The 18,659-nt window shown below is 57.0% G+C and overlaps 2 protein-coding genes across 4 annotated transcripts in view; one reads left to right on the top strand and one right to left on the bottom strand.

Moving 5' to 3' along the window:
• Window positions 1-838: 838 nt before the first annotated feature.
• On the bottom strand, window positions 839-5,216 carry Cdk9 (cyclin dependent kinase 9). Its single transcript, XM_076843102.1, has 7 exons — window positions 4,505-5,216; window positions 3,947-4,028; window positions 3,225-3,315; window positions 2,751-2,917; window positions 2,483-2,654; window positions 2,180-2,328; window positions 839-1,754 (listed from the first exon to the last, which is right to left on the bottom strand). The coding sequence occupies exons 1-7, from the start codon at window positions 4,936-4,938 to the stop codon at window positions 1,389-1,391; spliced, it is 1,461 nt and encodes a 486-aa protein (XP_076699217.1). The 5' UTR covers window positions 4,939-5,216; the 3' UTR covers window positions 839-1,388.
• Window positions 5,217-11,194: 5,978 nt separating this feature from the next.
• The window catches only part of Sh2d3c (SH2 domain containing 3C), a 29,165-nt gene continuing 21,700 nt past the window's right edge, over window positions 11,195-18,659 (top strand). For 2 of the 3 annotated variants that reach the window (XM_076845413.2, XM_076845415.2), the window contains exons 1-2: window positions 11,195-11,282; window positions 12,921-13,398. In XM_076845413.2, coding sequence (XP_076701528.1) covers window positions 11,246-11,282; window positions 12,921-13,398 — 515 coding nt within the window. In that variant the 5' untranslated portion in view covers window positions 11,195-11,245. Of the gene's footprint in view, window positions 11,283-12,920; window positions 13,399-14,993; window positions 15,139-18,659 lie in introns of those variants that run through there. The other variant, XM_076845414.2, reaches the window with a different exon arrangement.

Here is an 18,659-nt window from a genome sequence, read left to right on the forward strand (position 1 = left end):
CTCAGTGGCAAAGCAACCTGGATTCCTTCCCAGGTACCAAAAATAACAAACAAACAAACAAAAAAGCCAGAATGCACTAAGGACTGTGGCAGCCACCAGGGGCTGGGGGTCTCAAAGAGTCTCCCAAAGGAACAAACCTGCAAACACATGGCTTTTGGGCATCTAGCCTCCAGAATCAACAGAATGAGCTTGTTCCTTTAAGCTAGTGTGTTCATGGTATTTGTTACAGAAGTTTTAAGAAAACTTACAGGAGTCTGCTGGTACCTGCAGCTCCTCAAAAGACCCAGCCCAGCCCTCACAGCCTCATGTTCACATGAACTATTTTTTCCCTTCTGTCCACCCACCATCCAGATTCATGTGACTGCCACCTCCCCATGGCTGTGAACGTGATCCTTTCACCCCGGGTCACTTTCTCTGAGCCCTCCTTCACCCAGCAGCGCAAAGAACCTCTGCAAGTTACAGACCTAATGGTCGTTCCAGATCCTCCTCCTGCAGCCCTGTGTTCCTGGGTCAGTCTGAACGTACCCGTCACCTGCCACAGATGGGTCTCTGATCACCACTGCAGATGTGGCTCCCAGGAGACCCTCACCGCTCCCCACAGCAGGGCTCCTTCCTCTAGCACCCAGCAGAGGAGCAGGGGGCCCACGGTGTGGCCTTAGGTGCCTGACTACAGTCTAGAAGGCACCCAGGAAGGAAATGGCAAGGCCCAAGTCCTCCATGACTATATGAGGAAACATGAACGGGGACAAAGAAGAGAGTCAAGACTTTCAGCAACTTGACAAATCAAACCCTAACCGCTGGGCCAGCCGTAGGTCTGAATGCAGAAAACACAAGCCACTTAGTGGAAAAAAAAAAGAAGGGTCGACTTTTAATTGTAACTGATCGGCCTGCATCCAGGAATGTCTCTGAACAACTCAACAAAGAAACACGATAAAATTCTCCTCCTGAAGAAACCAAGAGTTTTTGCTGCCCTCAGTGCCCTGAGGGCCAGGCCAAGAGCAGCCTGTTCCCAAGGCAGCTCCGTTCCCCTCGCCAGTTTCTCATCCAAAGAGGAGGGCTGGGGATGTGAGAGACTGTCCCCTCCTCCCACCATGCTGGGAGCTCTTAGAAAGTCACCATTCGAGGCTCACTGGCCCCACTTCCTATCCTGGGGTACATGGGAGACCCTCCCAGCACCATCCAGAAATCCAGAAGAGGGCAAGGCAATCAGGCAGCCCCTGTGTCCGCCTTGCCCTTTGGCAACAAGCCCTCCAGTCCACTTGCTGGTTGTTCCCAGTACCCAGGGTGGAGACTAAATAAAATGTGCGCTAGAGAAAAAAACCTCAAATGCCCATCATCTCCACCCGCGAGTCATAAAGCAGAGAAAAAAGAAAATAGCGGCCCCGCCCTCAGAAGACGCGCTCAAACTCCGTCTGGTTGGTGGTGGCGGGATTGCGGCTCTGATTGGTGGACTGCTGGGTGATCTGGCTGCCCTTCCGGCGTGGTGGTGCCAGGTATTCAAACATAGACGTCAGGTGAGTGGACAGCATGCCCTTGAGGTCTGAGGGCATGGGGTCTGACCAGAAGAAGTCGTGGTTGAGGGCATCGTCGCTGTCGATGCGCTGTGCGGGATCCAGCACCAGCAGCTTATCGATGAGGTCCAGCGCATAGGGGTCCCGGACGTAGGCCTTCAGCCTGTCCTTCACCTTCCGCTTCTGGCCCTTGACCAGCTCCAGCTTCTCAAACAGCTCATATTTGTCTACATTTGGCCACACCTGGGGGGCAGGAGTTGAGAAAGGACAGAGTGGGGTCAGGGGCAGGGTTCGAGGGCAAAACAACCCAGACACTCCCAGATAACCTTTGAGGGAGAATTGGAGCCCTCCAAGATGAAGGCAGCAGTGCCACCATGGATGTGGCACACACCAAGGGCCAGGCCCTTTGGCACAAGTCATCTGGAACACCTGTGCCAACCCTAACATGGGCATACTTCTGTTTTTCAGAGAAAACAAAACAAAAACAAAAACCCAGCACTAACTCAAACGCCTTGGCAGAGGAAGGCTCTATAGAGCAGGCCCCAGCCCTCCACCAGCCACTCTCTGGAGAAGAGCTTTCCTGATCCTACTCCCCAGTTCCTCTGCCAAGGAGACCTGGATCTCCCCACCCCACAGGTACCAGGGGCCCATTCAGCTTAGCCACAAACCTCAGGGGTGATGGAACCACAGAGCTGGCTGATGAGGGCAAGCTGGTGCTGCTCCGTGTTGCCCTGCATGATAGGGCTGCGGGTCCACATCTCTGCCATGATGCACCCAGCACCCCACAGGTCAATGGGCGGGCCGTAGTCCCGCTCCCCTGGGAAGAAGAGCGTACCAGGAGGGCCCGTTGAGCCCAAGGGCCTCCTGAGACTCGATGCCCCAGGGCCGGTGGCTCAAGAAGCCCTGGCAGTAAGGGGCTGTGCCGGGTAGGTGCCCGGCCCCTGCCCCCCTGCCCGCTCGGGAATCCTCACCGAGCAACAGCTCCGGAGGCCGGTACCAGAGCGTCACCACACGGTTGGTATAGCGGTTGGGCTGGCTGTTCTTGGCCAGACTGAAAGCCCGAGCCAGCCCAAAGTCTGCCAGCTTCAGGACCCCATCTCGGGTAATGAGCACATTGGCAGCTTTCATATCCCTGTGCAGGATCTGGAAGAAGGATGAAAGTGAAGGTCCTTTAGTCACACCCACACAGCAACATGGTCAGCTTATGCCTTGGTCGCTCCTCCCACCTCTGGTGCCCACCTTGTTCCTGTGGATATAGTAGAGGCCATTGAGCAGCATCTGCATCACCCTCTTGATCTCTGATAGTGTAAACTTGACTAGGACGTTGCTTAGCAACCCAGCAAGGTCATGCTCACAGAAGTCGAACACCAGGTATATACTGCCCTTGCAGCGGTTATAGGGGGAAGCTGAGGCAGAAAGGGCAGGAAGAAAAAAAAAGTAAAAAATCTGTACCCAACTCACTCTCCTGCCACCAGCTCCCACCCCTTCTAACCCACAGGCACCCATGCCCTCTGAAGCACTCATTAACATGCTCCTTTGCTAGTCAGACACTTTCTGTGTGCCTTCTCTGTTTGGGTGCTGTGGCAGGCCCTGGGGAAGCATCACTCCAATGAATGAGGACCAGAGAACAAAGCACGATATGTCTGAACCTAGTTTAGGCCCAAAGCCCTAGAAGTTGAAGCCTCATTTTCTCACAATCTCCAAACAACCTACCTTTGGTTCGACAAATCTCAATCAAGTTGACCACATTCTCATGTTTTAAAAGTTGGAGAATCTTGATCTCCCGTAAGGCTGTGATGGGGAACTGGGTAGGAGAAGAGGAGGAAATGGTCAAGAGTGAGTGCTACAGACCCAAAGAACAGGACTCAAGGTCTACACTAAGGGACACAGGCTGGGAGTAACACTATGCGTTCTGAAATCAGTTGTCTCAGATATCTGATATGTAAAACAGGTACAATAACACTATGCACACAAGAAGGCAATTCAAGGCAACAAACTGATGCTTTACAGTCACTAAATGTCCATGGTTTCAACCTTCAAACTTTAGCTCTACACTTGTCAGTAGGACTATAAAATTTCTTTCTAAAAAGTAGGTATCTAAAAAGCTGTAATTGTATTTTCCTTTTACATCAAACAATATTAAATGCTAAGGAAAAGATGTTTCAAGGCTTCATAACTTACAAAACCGACATACACACCACGCAAGCATGAGCTCCCCCTCTTGGCCCCAACCGTATTTGCTTAAAATTGAAACATCAAATGCTTCAGAACATTTGAATTTATTTCGGTGAGAGGCCAAATTCCCTGCAATATGGACATTTCCAAAACTACTAGGTATAAACCCAGTCTCAACCGAGTCTCCTGGAAGCACTAGGATGGATACCCAACCCAGTGGTCTGGCAGTTGGCAGGCCTGCTCACCAGACCCTTACTCACCCCCTCCTTCTCGTTCTCCATCAGCACTTTCTTCAGAGCCACCTTCTTGCCGGTCTTGCGGTGCTTGGCCTTGAACACCTCTCTGCAGGCGGGGAGGGAGACCCAAGAGAGCTCATCAGGCGATTCTGCGGGGCCCGCCCCTCCCCTACGAGAGGAGGGGCTGCAGGAAAGATGAAACTCCCTGGCGGGGCTGGGCTGGGCTGGGCTGGGCTGGCACGCGGCTACTCCACCACTCGGTACCTTTGGTCTCTCTCTCCCTGAGCCTCTGCGCCCTTTCCTCGAGCCCTTCTTTCACCGATGCATCTCTCGGAGAGATTCCGCTCCCCTCTAGAGCGCCTCTTTGCAACCCCTCCCCGCCCCCAACCCGCGGCCTCTGGCTCCTCCCCGCCAGCCGACTCCGTCGGGTCGGGGTGGGCTGCGGCGCGGCCTAGCGCAACCAAGGAACAGCCCCAGGATTCCGCGGCTTCCCTACCTCCTCGTGCCGGGTCCTGGGGCCCCGAAGTAGGACCCCCATAGGTGCAGGTTTAGGGCTTCCGGCCCCTCCAGGCCCAGCCTTACCCAAAGGTGCCTTGGCCGATCTTGGCAAGCTTCTCATATTTGGTCACTTCATCGCAAAAGGGGCACTCCACCGAGTCGTACTGCTTTGCCATGGCCGCCTCCAGAGCGCCGCCACCGCCCCCAGCCGCAGCCGCCGCCGCTCCAGGTCCAGCCGCCGCGCTCCAGGCCCCGCCGCGGCCGCGCCACTTCCGCCTCCACGGCCACTTCCGGCCTCGCGGAGCCGATCCCGCCTCTTCCGGCCGCCGCCCGCCGCCAGGCCCCCTGGGACTTGTAGTTCCCGGGAGGCCAGGGGGAGCCGGAGCTGCAGAGGCGCCTCCGCCACCGCCGCTACCCCCGCCTCCGCCGCCGCCGCCACTACTGGCGGCGGCCCCGATCGGGGGCCCGGGGAGCCGGGGCGCTGGGGCTGGGGCTCTGGGCGGTGCGTCCCGCTGCATCGGCCCGGGCCGCGCTTGCTGCCGAAGCTGCTGCCGCTCTGGCGCCCGATTCGGGGCCAGCCGCAGTGCCCTGCTCCTCCTCCTCGGACGGCGCCGCCTCCGCGGAGCTGCGCGGGGCAGCGGACGAGGGGGGGTGGCCCCCGAGCCGCGGCCTGGGGGGCTCCCTGGCCGGGCCCGGGCCCGGGGCGGCCGGGCGAGGGGGCGATACGGGAAGCGCGGACGAGGAGGCGGCCGGAGAGCCCAGGAGGGGGCGCGTTATAAAGGGGGAGGCGCCCCGACCTCGCCCTCCCCTCCCCCTCTGCCCGCCCCCTCCCGCCTCCCTCCCACCCTCCGCGGCCGCACCTGCCGCCGCCGCCGCTCCTGCCGCCCGCCCGCCCGCTCGCTGCCCGCCGGCCGCCCTCGGCGCGTCACCGCCCGTGGCCCCTCCTCCGCCTTCGGAGGTGGGGCCCCGCGCTCGACACCTGGTTGTGGGGCGCCCTGCCGCGTGCCTCAGTTTACCCCCACAGGCCCGCTACTGCGCGGAGCCCCTTCCTTCCTGGCTGGGTATGTCCCCCCAGAGGCGAAGGCAAGAGACGCAGAGGGAGCGGCCTCCGGCCCTGGGAGGAGAGAACGGCCCCAGCCGCCGCCTCCACCGGCCCCCGCCACCCGCCGTTGACATGGCAACCGATGGCCGCCAGGGGGCGCGGCGACACTGGAGGCAGCGAGCAAGCAACACCAGGGCCTTCTAACCCTGGACCCTAGGTTCTCTGGGAGGCAGGGACGGGACCCATGAGAACCCCGCCTCCGCCCAACGGCGCCAGAGCTGGTCTAGCAAGAGTCAGTAATCGCGAAAATGGCTAACAGGTGCAGCACTCCCTGTGTGCTCAGCGTTCCTGCAGAATCCTGAATCCAGTCGGGACCGCTAACCCGTTTTACAGAAGAGGACATTGAGGCTCAGAAAGGGGAGGTCATTTGCCCAAGGTCACAGTGATGAAGCTGGTTTAATATATGAACAAGACTCTCATCACCCACCCTATTTATAGTCTGACCAGAGGACAGCAGTGGGGTTGTTGGAGGCATACTGTCCTTCTGCAAGCACCATGTCCACTACGTACTCTGCGCCCGTCCTCCTGTCCCTTCTCTAGAATCTTCCTGGCTCCAGGATCCCCCTGCTCCTTCCTTTAGCTCTTCCCCACAGAGCAGCCCAGCGAAGCTGTCCTTTCTGCCTCCTCTGCCTCATCCCTTCAATCTGTTCCTTCCTCTCCAGCCTATTGTGGAGGGAGCCGGAGTCCTGGCCCTCCAGTCTGGCCATTCCGTCTGATCCTCGCACAGCTAGGGCCAAATCTTTCTGAAATCTTCTGTCTTTAGGAAAACCCTGAGTGTGACCCTTGCTCTTTCCAATTCACTTTGGCAGGCTCCAGCTCCACAGTCTCCCTACTGTTTCCCAGCTTCCCAAGCCCACCTGCCTTCAGGGCAGTGCTCCCTGGATCTCACCCCACCGGCTACCTGCCTTCCTCCATGAAGCCCTCCCTATTGCTCCAAGCTCTTATCCCTGCAGCTTGACCTGAAAGCCTCCTCCCAGGAGGAGATGACCCTGATGTCCCACGAGGTCCTGTTCTGGGGAAAGGTGACCTATCCCTCTGCCAAGGAGAGTCTTGAGGATTAGACCAAGAAGCTGGGCAGTGTGGAGGGTTTGGGGCAGTGGGGCCACACTTTACAAGTACATTACTTATTAGAAGCAGGCGGGGGATTGGCTAAATCAGGGGTAGGGAGGGAGAAAATAATTGCTGTAACTACAATTTGTTGAGGGAAAGTAAATGGTCCACGCTCTACACTTAATGCTCTGTGGGAATTATCTCAGTTGTCACTGACCTGTGTGAGGCAGGCCCTGCTCTCACCTCCACTGTGCACATAAGGACCCTGAGCCTCAGAGCTGACATCACAGTGGCCATACTGGCATTTGAACCTGGTCAGTCTGGCACAAACCCCACATGTTCCCCATATCAGGGTCCCACCCATCTGAGCTAGGGGTGGAGCCAGGGCAGAGCCTCAGGACATGGGTGCCAATGTAAGATGTGGAAGGGGACAATAGCTTTGGGGGGCCTGTCCTGGGCTCATGTGACTTCCACTACCAGACTTTCAGACTAGGGCCCGCTGCCTGTTTTCCACAAGCCCCCCTGCCAAGTCACATCCTGTGAGCAGAAGCCCGAGCAGGGTTTCCGGTGATGTTGTCACCTCCACCCTAGCATCCCTGACCTGAACCCTGACATCTGTCAGTCACTTCCCCTCAGGGCCTCAGGCCCTTGGCAGCTGCTAGGGGAGCAGGCAGAAGGGGTCAGGAGCAGGCTGGAAGGCCGCCCAGCTGCTGGGGCCTGGAGCTTCCCATCACCACGGCTGGCAAACCCTGGGGGACCAAGAGGCCATGAGTGACTTCCCAGCCTCCTGGGCTTCTGCTTTGCTGGTTGGAGGGGAATTTTGCCTGCTTCCAGTGGGCTGGCTGAACAGCAAGGCCCCGTATGAGGCTGGTCCTCAGTAAATGTTGTTGACTGACTGGCTGAACAGACCTCAAGAGCCTCCGGTCCTGCCGCCATCTAATAGGGAAACTGAGGCACAGGGCAGGAAAGGGAGCCACTGAGAGTTTTTGACTCTGGTTTGGGTCCTCTCTTTTTCTCTCCCAGCCAGAAAGGAGTGAGGATGTGGAGGGGACGAGGAAGACAGGCTCGTGGGGTGGAGGCTTGGCCTGCGGTAGAGTCAATGCATGTGGGACACAGGACAGAGAATGGCCGTGTGACACCCATGGCCCTTCCAGCCGTGGCTCTTTTGCTCCCACGAGCTTCACTGGGTCTGGCCCTGACACTTGACAACATCCCTCTTAGGAGGTTGCTATGGTTGGGCACAAATGACAGAAGAGGAAACAGGCTTTGAGCTGTGAAGTGGCCTGGCCAAGGCCACCCAGCCAGGAAGCTCTGAAGCTGCGATTCAAAGCTGGTTCTCTTTGCTCTCAAAGTCCAGGGTCATTTGCCATCGTCCTGCACTGCCCCCAATACCAGGCAACCAGATCAAACCAAGGAAAAGCCTCCACTGAGCAGTTACAGGAGAGGCCCCGAGGAAGAGGGCCACATGGATGGGAAGGCCCAGCCCCATCTCGGGAAACTTGAAGTCTGTCTGGAATATGCAAATAAAGACACGAGTGAGTGAGGTGCAAGTGGTGCCCCCAGTATTAACATTTTATTTCACTGCCATGAACCATGTGAGAGATGCTGTATTTGCCTCATTTTGTTGAAGGGAAAAAAAAAGACGCTCAGGTGACCTGACTTGCCCGAGGTCATGCAGGTGAGGACTCAGGTTGGCTAATGCTTTTTTAAAAAATTATTTGTCAGTGGATCTTTATTGATTTATTTTTATGAACCCAGGGCCTCACACAGGCTAGGCAAGCGCTCCACCACTGAGCCGCCACCCCAGCCCTGGCTGATGCCTGTTACTTAGGTCTCCATCCCTGACAGTACCTGCCCCCTCCCTGGGCTTGTCTTCTCCTTCCCCTCCAGAAGCCCCCCACATTGTCCCTGCTTGAGTTACAGGTTGGGGATGAGGGGCTGGGACGTGGGAACCGAAACCAGAGTAGGCTCCTGGGAGCCCCTGGCTCAAGCTGGCACTAGAGGGACTCCAGGAGGCAGCCGCCCATGCCAGGGCAGGGAAGCAGGGTGTCCTGGGGGCGGGGTCCCAGAGGCAGAGCCTGGAGGGAGCTCCTCAGTGTCCAGGGCTGCAGCAGGAGGGCAGCCTGGCTGGCCTCCAGTGCAGGCTGAGGAGGGCCTGGGGGACAGCCACCCTCCAGCAGGTCACTGGCTGCACTCCCAACGGCCACTTGAGGCAGCACAAAGGGGGCTCTGAGCTCAGCGGAGCCACCACACTGAGCCCCATTCATTCTCCCGGGGATGCCGGCAACTGCCCTGGCGCCCCGGCCAACGGCGGGCCTGGCCCTCTTGATGACAAAGCGCCTCTACCTCAGCAACGGCCTCTCAGTGGCCACGACTCCCAGGTCTCACACCATGTGCCCGCTCACCAGTGTCTGCCAGGCCTACCCCTGTGAAGCTCGGGCACCCACCCTCCAGTTGCTGAGACTCACAGTGTGCTGGCCAGGGACTTCTCCCACCTACTGGTGCTGCTGGATCATCCCATTTCACAGGTGAGGAAACTGAGACCCAGAAAGGCAAAGTCTCTTGTGTATGACACACAGCAGGTCAGGAAGCCAGCACTGGATGGTGCCACAGCTCGGCAGTTAGCCCAAGTCACACTGGAACTATCCCTGGGAGAAGCCAGTGACCTACCCTCTGCCTCCATTAAGAAGCTCCCCACCAGGCTTTAGGCCCCTCTGACGGCAACCCAGCAGCGTGAGAGTTGGACACCTGGTTGTCTGTCAGGATTCTGCTCCTTAGTCCTGGTTTCCTCATCTGTGAAACAGGGGCAGGGCCAGAGTTTGTCTCCCAGGTCTGTTGTGTGGATGGTGTGGAGGGTTCCAACTCCATGTCTGAAGAGTTCTCAGTGCTCAGAAGCAAGGGTTGGAGTTGTTGCCCCTTCTCCCCCAAGTCCTTGGCTCAGAAACCTCATTCTTTCACCTGAACTTTTTTTTTCTTTTCCTATTGGGGATTGAACCCAGGGGCGCTCAACCACTGAGCCACATCCCCAGCCCTATTTTGTATTTTATTTAGTGACAGGGTCTCACTGAGTTGCTTAGCGCCTCACTTTTGCTGAGGCTGGCTTTGAACTTGCGATCCTCCTGCCTTAGCCTCCTGAGCCGCTGGGATTACAGGCAGGCCCCACCGTGCCCAGCTCACTTGAACTTTTGATCACTGGTCTGTCCAGGCCTATCTGTGAGCAGGAACTTGCTGCGATGGTCTCAAGGGCTGTGTCCCTTTCCTTCTCAGGTCCTTGGGGTCCTCTTCACCGCATGAGAAGTCCCTAGATCCTTCCCCCACCAAGGACTTTTTTCCAGCTACCAGGGGGTTGGGGAGCCCCCACAGGCACAGAACTTGGCACCTCAGACTCTACAGCTGGATGATGAGCAGCTTCCAATTCCAGGTGACTTGATTTGGGGGCAGGGCATGATTTTTATGGAGGATATAGGAGGAGCCCCAAGTGACCTTAGTTCCCTCTCACAACTGCAGTGGCCAGCTTGGCGGCTAGGATAAAAATACTGAACCTGGGCTGGGTTGTCGCTCAGTGGTAGAGCACTTGCCTGGCATGCTTAGTTCCATTCCCAGCATTAAAAGGAAAAATAAAAAAGAATTTCAAGCCTCTGCAGGCTGACTGCATACCTTGCACTGTCCCCATCCTAGAGATCTGGTGACTGAGGCTTCAGAGATGGAACTGACTTAGCACACGGAGCTGAGTTTGCAGCTGCTGATTTTGTGGCACCCCAACCCCAGCATCTGCTCACAGCCTCTACAGGTGTCTGGACACCCTGTATGAGGGAGATTGCATTTCCTCATCTCTGTTCTGCACACACACACACACACAGAGGAAGTTTGTAGAGTAAAAAATTACCATCCCATGGTTAAGGAATCTGAAGGGCAAAGCATAATTCAGCCTGTGCCACCAACCTGCTGTGTGACCTAGGGAAATCCCTCTCCCTCTCTGTGCCTCAGTTTCTCCATCTTTGTCCAATGGGTATGGTACACCAAGTCACCGTGTGTACTAGACTGGAAATAAGTGACCATGGCAGGAGCTGATCCTATGCCAGACTCTGCTTGCCACAGGCACCCTATGTAGTGGGCACTGCAGGCCCTCCCTGCTCACAAAGGGGAAACCGACTCAGGGAGGTGAGCCGAAGATCACATGGTGACAGAGTGGCCAGCCAAGTCTTGAACTTGGACCTGGTGGCCCAGGGCACTACCCAGCAGTCTCCTGTCTGTTGCTGCCAGGCTGTCTCCCAGGCACCGGGGTTTAGAATATCCTGCGCTGCGCATAGCCCTGTCCCATTGCCATCCCCGCCTGTGGGCCAGACCCCCTGACAGTGGATGCCAGATCCCCAGTGGCCCTCAGCCCAGTGGGCTACATTCCCAGAGCCTGTGGCTTGTTCCCCAGACCTTCCAGGCCCCTTGGGCTTGCAGCTGCCCTTGCCCTGCTGCGGAGCAAGGAGGCGGCCCTCGGGGGCTGGGATCTGACTGGGGAGGCCCCAGCCCCCGCCCCCTGCGGAGAGGGTGGGAGGGTGGGGCTGTGGGAGTTTCAGTGGTTTAAAAATACACAGAGGAAGCAGCCAGAGGGCCAGAGAAAGGGGAAGGGGTGGTGGGGGAGGCACCCCAGCTGCTCTGGCTCCGCGCAGCTCACCAAGATGACGGAGGGACCCAAGAAGACCAGCAAGAAGTTCAGTGAGTGCGGCTGTCCTGGGTCCTCCGACCGTCCGCCCCGGCCTCCCTCCGCCCCGGCCTCCCTCACATCTGCCCTGCAGCACGGCCTCCTTCTGTTTCCTCTGTGTCCATCTGTCTGCCTCCAGAGGGATGCCACGCCGCTCCCGCCAGCTCCGGTGCAGGCTCTCTCTGTCGCTCTAGCTAGTTTGGTGCCCATCTCTGCTCCCTTCTTTCTCTCGGTCTTTGTGTCCCCCTACCCCGACTCCCAGTCCCTGCTCTGCTCATCTCTGGCTCTCTCTGACCTCCCTGCCAGGCTGGGACCTTCACACACCCATCCCCTGCCCCGGGCCTGGCTTCTCCCTGGCTCTCAGGAAGATCTCTTGGGAGTTTGGGCTTGGAGGGGCAGTGGGGGTGCCATGGGGCACTGTCCCATGTCCCACCAGCCAGGAGGCTGGGAGCTACTAGAATCAGGCTGGGAGGGGTACACCCACCATTGCTCTGTCCCTTTCCCTAGGTGGATGGCCTTCAGGTCCAGCAGACCTCTCCTGTCCTCTGTCTCCTTTCACCTGACAGCAGCAGGGGAGGGGAGGGGCGGTGTGGCTGCATTCCACAGATGGAAACACTGAGGCCAGAGACTGACTGGGACCTCACTGGCTATGCAGCAAGGCTCAGCCCAGTCCTGGACTCAGGCCTCAGTTTCCCTCCCTGCCCCCACTACCATCCCTCCAGATCCCTAGTGCCCAGTGGCAAAGCCAGTGGTGCAGCCTCAGTGGCACGGCAGAGCTGTCTGGTGGGCTGAGACCAGGTGGGGTGGGCAAGGCTGGAAAGAAAGCCCCGGAGCTTTCACACCCAAAGTGCAGAGCCTTGGTCCTTGCTGTGTGACTCTGGGCAAGTCCGTTCCCCTCTCTGGGCCTCAGTTTCCATCATTGTCAAATGGGGGCATCCCACCTATTTTCCAGTGTGGGTGTGAGAATCTGAGGCATGGAGGATGCCTAAAAAGTGGAAAATGCCAGCGTTTTTCCTTTTTGCTCATCTGAGGCCTTAAGGAAGTCAAGTGGTGGCTGTGAGGAGGGACAGTCCCACAGCCAAGGGAGGAAGGAGCGGCCTCACATGCTTGTGTACCCCTGCGGAAATGGGGAGATGGTATCACCCAAGCACTGTCGCCCCGAATCAGGAACATGGGCTCAGCCGACAGGAAGAAAAAAACCACAGACAAGGGGACCCTCACGCTGGTGACCGCCCCCTCTTCCCTTCAACCTCACCCCATGAGCACAGACTGGCTTGGACACTCCCTTCCCTGATCTAACACACACACACACACACACACACACTCACACACAAATACAGAATTCACTGTCATTGTGTGACCCATAGAAGGTAGATTCTATAATTCCTATTTTACTGATGAGAAGGAAGGAGATCAGAGAGAACAAGTGATTGCCTAAGGTCACACAGCCAGAATACCAAACGACAGAGATTCAAGTCTAGGGCTCTGACTCCAAGCTGCCATGGCCTCCCACTTCTGGGAGTGTAAGAATGGTGAGAGGGGGTGTCAATGAAGCCCCCAACTCTTTGGGACCCTTGCTGGGTACTTTTATTGTTATTATGTTCCTGTTGGCATTGCCATTAATTCCCTTTCCTCCCCTTCTTCCTTGCCAGAGTTCTTCAAGTTCAAGGGCTTTGGGAGTCTCTCCAACCTCCCTCGGTCCTTCACTTTGAGACGGTCTTCAACCCCCATCAGTGTCCAGTCCCACTTGGAGTCTGACACCTTTGAAGCCACCCAGGATGACATGGTGACAGTTCCCAAGAGCCCTCCAGCTTATGCCCGCTCCAGTGACATGTATAGCCACATGGGCACCATGCCTCGTCCTGGCATCAAGAGGACTCGGAACCAAAAGATTGTGCAGAAGGCCCAGGAGGTGGGTCCTCAGCCCCACCTGGTACCTCGAGGTCTGCCTGACCTGCCAGGCTTGGAAGCACCCAAGGAGGTGATAGGGGGTGCTGATGCCCCCCTGGAGGGCACCTCAACAGTGGGACCTGACCTTTCAGCAGTGGAGGAAGACCCTACAAGAAAGCCTGAGGACCCGATGGCAGACATAGAAGAGGAGAGAGCTCCCAGGGATGTGCACCCAGAAGGGTAGGTACCCACCGGGACAGGGGAGGGTGGACTTGCAGGGATGGTGTCTCCAGCTTCCTACCAATATGTCTCCCTGTACAAACATCTGTGCTAAAAAGAAAAACTGCACATTAACCAAGTGGTTAGTATAGACCCAGCACTGTGCTGAACCCTTCACCTGTGATTCTCAAAAGAAAACTCACCAGGAGATACTGTGACTGTTTACACATGACAGATGAGGAAACTGAGATTCAGGAAGCAGAAGTCATATGCCATCGTCAGGCTGCACATCTCTCAAGTTGCAAAACTAGGATGTGAACTTGACTCCAAAGCCCTTGATAGCCTCCAGCAGAGAGGGCACAAGATCCTGTTGCTGGATCCTTGCCCTGGACCCCTCGCATGAATCACTCAGATCTGCTAGATGATGACATTTCTCCACTGGGTCTAGAAAACCATTTGTCAACTTAACTTGGTTATAGGGAAGCTGAGTTCATGCAAAAACGGAAATAGCAATAATATGATAATAGCTCCTATTTCATAAGCATTTATCACACTGAAAACTCTGTATTCTATTATTAGCCCCATGTACAGATTGGGAAAGTGAGACTCAGCCAAGGTCCTGTGGAGCTGGGATTTGCCTGCCTCCAGGGGCTGCATGCTCATCCACCTCATTGTGCCCAGCACCTTCAAAACTTCAGACCCCTGGAGATCCCTGACTCCAGCCAAAGGAGTCTCTAGCTTTTCAGTCTTTTCCCAAGTCACACCAGTGAGCTGTGCTTGCTGGAAATAAAGAGAAAAAAAGCGAGCTGGCCAACTCCAGGGCTGGGTCCAGGACCTTTTTTTTTTTTTTTTTTTTTTTTATGGCTTTTCCCAGGGACACTAAGCGCAGTCTTTGTGTGCTGAGCTGTCATTGAGTCCAGACCCCCATTCAGTAGGAGCAGGACCTTGTAAAACTGCAGAATGAATCCATGTCTGCCTGTTAGGCTGCCTGACTTTGGAAAGTCTGTTCCCCTGAGCCTCGCTTTGTCATCTGATCCATGGCACAACAATAGCACCCACCTTGTAGGGTTGTGGTGAAGACTCAAAACTAACACCTGAAAAATCTTAACACAGTTCCTGGCTCACTGCAAACACTCCCTAGGTGGGAACGCTATTTACAATTAATAAAACTAATGCCTTTCCACTAACCCTGGCTGCCTCCTACACTCGGCTCCATTCAGGGGTGGAAGAGAATGACTGTATCAGGGAAGAAGGCAGGATAGGTCCCGGAGCGTTCTCCGGCACCCCCCAGTCTGAGACTCGGCCGGGAGCCTAGCCCCTCGCACCTGGGACGCTGACTGGTTCGCTGGAGCGGGGTGGGGCGTGGCGAGGCGGGGCGGAGGGCGTGTCAGTGGGCGTGGCTTTTCCAGACTGCGAGGCGATCAGCGCGGGAGGCGGGCCTTGGAGCGGGCCTGCTCCGGGAGGCGTGGCCTTCCCGGCCCTGGCCCTTGACGGACGGGCACGGGGAGGAGCAAGGGAGCAGAGGGGCGGGGCCAATGGGGAGGCGTTATCCCTGGAGTGGGAAAGAGCAGAGGAGGGGCGTGACGGGGGCGGGATCTGTAGGTCAGGCCCCGCCCCCAAAGCCCCGCTTTGGGCTCCTCAGTTCGGCGGCCTGTGAAAGGAGGGAGCCGCCGGACTGAGGGGGTGTCCGGGCTCCAGGCTGCGACCGTGGGCAAACATGACCGCAGTGGGCAGAAGGTGCCCCGCGCTGGGGCCCCGAAGGTGAGTGACCGAGCTGGGTTCGGGGAGGACCAGCGCGGGACCGGAGTGGTCTGAGGGGGAGATCCGCGTTCCCGAGGCGGCAGACAAATCGGCTGTGGGTTTAGCATCTAGAATTTTTCTAAGCCAGCTTCCTTTGGGTGTGACTCTGTCCCCTGCCCTGCCTCCTCGCCGGCCGAGCATCCACCCGTCTTGTCCCCACGACAGTCCCAGCAGAGACTCTTGTCATCCCCACTTAGTAGATGAGGACAGAAAGCTTTGCTTGTCAGCTTCTCAGCTGGTGGGAGTCAGCACCAGGTTTGACCACACCTCTGGGCCCGTGCCCCTAACCACTGGGAACGTTCCCCTGGCCCAGCCAGAGCTCTGACAAGGGTCTTGAGAAACCGAGAGCGCCAAGTCCCAGGCCAGCCCACACCTCTCTCCCCTGTGGGCAGAGGCCGGCTGATCCTGGAGGTGCCTCTGGCATCAGGCCTGGAGTTGACCAAAGAAGTGGAGAGACTTTGTCCCCCATCTCCCAAAGTGTCCTGGGGTAAGGTTGGCAGGCCAGATTGAGCTCCTTGCTGGTGCTCTGGGACTTCATGTCCCACCTGCCCACCAGGGATGGTCGGAGCATTTCTCTAAGAGTCCCCAAACCTTAGCCCTGTGCCAGGGAGTCGGGAGAGCAGCCTTCCCTGTGGGTCCTTGGATTGCCCTGCCCTAGGCCTCCCGCTCCCCAGTAGCCCACATGGGCCTGAGATGATCTCTGAGGGTCCACACAGCGTGAGGAGGAGGGCATTTGAGAATTGGCAGTGAGCAAGATGGGGTGCCCCTTCCTGGACCTCCCAGGGAGTCATTCCAGTGACTGCTCCTTGAGTTGGGGAGATTATCCCTCCCCCACCCCCTGGGAGGCAGGGTGCACCTGGGGCTGGAGGAAGGAAGGGGAAGAGGTGAGGCAGCAGGAGTTTCCTGGTGCCCTGTTCCCTGCTGAGATCATGAGGGATGTGGAGGAAGAGGGGAGGAGGGGCCCTCAGCTCCCCGAACAGCCCAGCGGCCTTCCCAGAGAGCCTGGCACCCTCCTTCAGCCCCTGCTACAGCAGAGGAAGCGAGGCCTGGAGAGGGGAAGGGGTCCCCAATTGCCTCTACCAGAGGGGGGCAAGGGGCGATGCAAAGAATTACCAGGCCAGGGTCCTACCAGAGTTGATCACCATCCTGCTTACAAGGGGCGAGCACCCAAGGGGTCCCTGAAAGTGGATACTTCTATTGCTCCATCTTGAGGGTGAGGAGATTGAGGCTTAGAGAGCAGTAGGGATTCTCCTGGAGTAGCAGCTTGAACACAGGAGCCTAGATTTGCTCCCAGGCCTGACCCCTTGCTAGGCCCACAAGCTTAATGGCTCAGCCACATTTTCACTCCTGAAAGTAAAACTCTTAGAGCCTTTTCTTTTTTTTTTTTTTTTAATATTTTTAGTTGTAGATGGACACAATACCTTTACTTTATTTATTTATTTTTATGTGGTGCTGAGGATGGAACCCAGTGCCTCAACTGTGATAGGCAGTGCTCTACCGCTGAGCTCCAGCCCAGTCCTCTCCAAGCTTCTTCTACATTATTTCAAATGACTTTCCACAATGCCCTGGAAAGGTGCCCAGAGTCACCTTACAAATGATGACACCAAAGAGGTTAATAACATGCTGGAGATCATTCCCTCAGTGGAGTTGGCATTTCGTTCATCTTAATATTTACTGCATACATTTTAGTATTTACTATGCCCCAGACTTGTCCTAGCTCTGGAGAGACAGCAGTGAGCACAGCAGACAGAACCCACCCTCATTGGGCCCTCATTCCCAGTGTGGGGAGACAGATGGTAAAGTAGATAGATGAGGCATAAGGGCAACTAGAGGAGAAAAGAGCTACCAGGAAAATTTAAAATCAGGTAAAGAAATTGGTCTTGGGGGAAGTAACTGGTGGTGGCTATATAGGAAGGTTGGTCAAGAAAAAAAAAGTCTCAGTGAGAAAGTGATGCTTGAACAAAGGAGTTGAGGGACCAGCATGTGCAAAAGTCCTGAGGTGGAAGCCTACTTGAGGAACAGCAGAGACCAGAATGGCTGGAGCAGAGCAGGATGGGACAGATGGGGAGGTGGGAAGAGAGATCAGGGAAATGGGTTTAAATAATGTAGGGCCTGGGAGGCCCCAGCAAGGACCTGGCTTTGCCTCAGCAAGATGGACACTGTCTGGCCTTGATCAGGGGAGGGCCCCATTGTGTTTAGTGTGTTTGTTTATTGTTGTTGTTGTGGGTGGGTGTGTGTGTGTTTCTAGGCAAGTGCTCTACCACTGAGCCACCCCCCCAGCCCCTGGCTGTGTTTGAAGAGGACCTCTCTCCCCCCACAGGGATCTGATTGCAGTCCTGCCTGTCTTGTGCTTCACCCAAATGTCCTTTGATTCCCACCCCCAAGACCCAGGTCCCCAACCTCCACTCTCAAGGGGTCTGTTTGGAAAGAAATTGAGACTGTGACAAGGTGGCACCCTGAAGGAGACTGGGGCACCTCGCATTGCCCCTTGCCCCCCTCTGGTGCCAGGCACGAAGTTCCAGCTGGGACCCGCCCCTCCCCATTTCCTTTCGGAATGTTGATCCTGGTCCAAGAATTCCCAACTCTCCCCAGAGTCCCGCGACCCTCTCAGCCCTGCAGAGTGACGTCAGCTGCCGGGCATCTGGTAGCGATTACCCACCGGGGGAGGGGTCCTGCTGGCCCAGCCTGTGCAGCCTCCTTGGGCTCCAGGCGGCTGGTCCTTGTCTTCTGAAGGGCCCCAGCTGCTCCTGGCTCTTATTTCCTGTGGAACTTTCTCACAGTCCCCGAGACCCCCGGACGCCTTGGTCTGTGGGAACTGGGCCTACTTGGAAGGATGGGCTGTTCCCCCCACAGCTCCACCACCCCCAGCTGCAGCCACATCCCAAACCTCAGGGGACCTTGTTCACAGGCTGCTGGGCCTGTGTGGGGTGGCTGGGGAGGACGGGGTCAGAATCTCGGCAGCTCAGACACCAAGGGGCTGTCTGTATCTGATCGAGCAAATCCCTTTCCTCTCTGAGCCTCAGTTTCCCTGTCTGTAGTCTGGGCCCAAGAGCAGCACCTGCTCCTCAGGATTGAGGCCTGTAAAGAGGGAGAGTGCCAATGGGATCTGCTGCTATAGAAGGGGAAACTGAGGCCAGGGAGGGGACTTGCTGGGGTCACAGTACCACCCCTCAGCTGAAGGCCTTCTCGAGAGCCCCAGGGGGCCTCCCGCCCACTTCCCCCAACGCCTCTTCCTGATATGGATTCTGGGCTCCAGTGTGGCCCCTCCTCCCTGCTTCTTCCCGTTCCCACCCGGGGCAGCTCACAGTTTCTCAGGGAGCCCACCCTGCTAGGGCGCAGCAGGAGCCCCAGCCTGGGGCCGGCAGGTGCTAGTCTGACCAGCCATGTCCCCAGGTCCAGCCATGTCCCCAGGGCCACCCTCCGGCTTCAGTGTTCTTTCTCTGTTGGAAGGTGGGGCTTTGAGAGCGCGGAGTTCAGCTGGC

Source organism: Callospermophilus lateralis, chromosome 2 (assembly GCF_048772815.1).
Source record: "Callospermophilus lateralis isolate mCalLat2 chromosome 2, mCalLat2.hap1, whole genome shotgun sequence".
NCBI lineage: Eukaryota > Metazoa > Chordata > Mammalia > Rodentia > Sciuridae > Callospermophilus > Callospermophilus lateralis.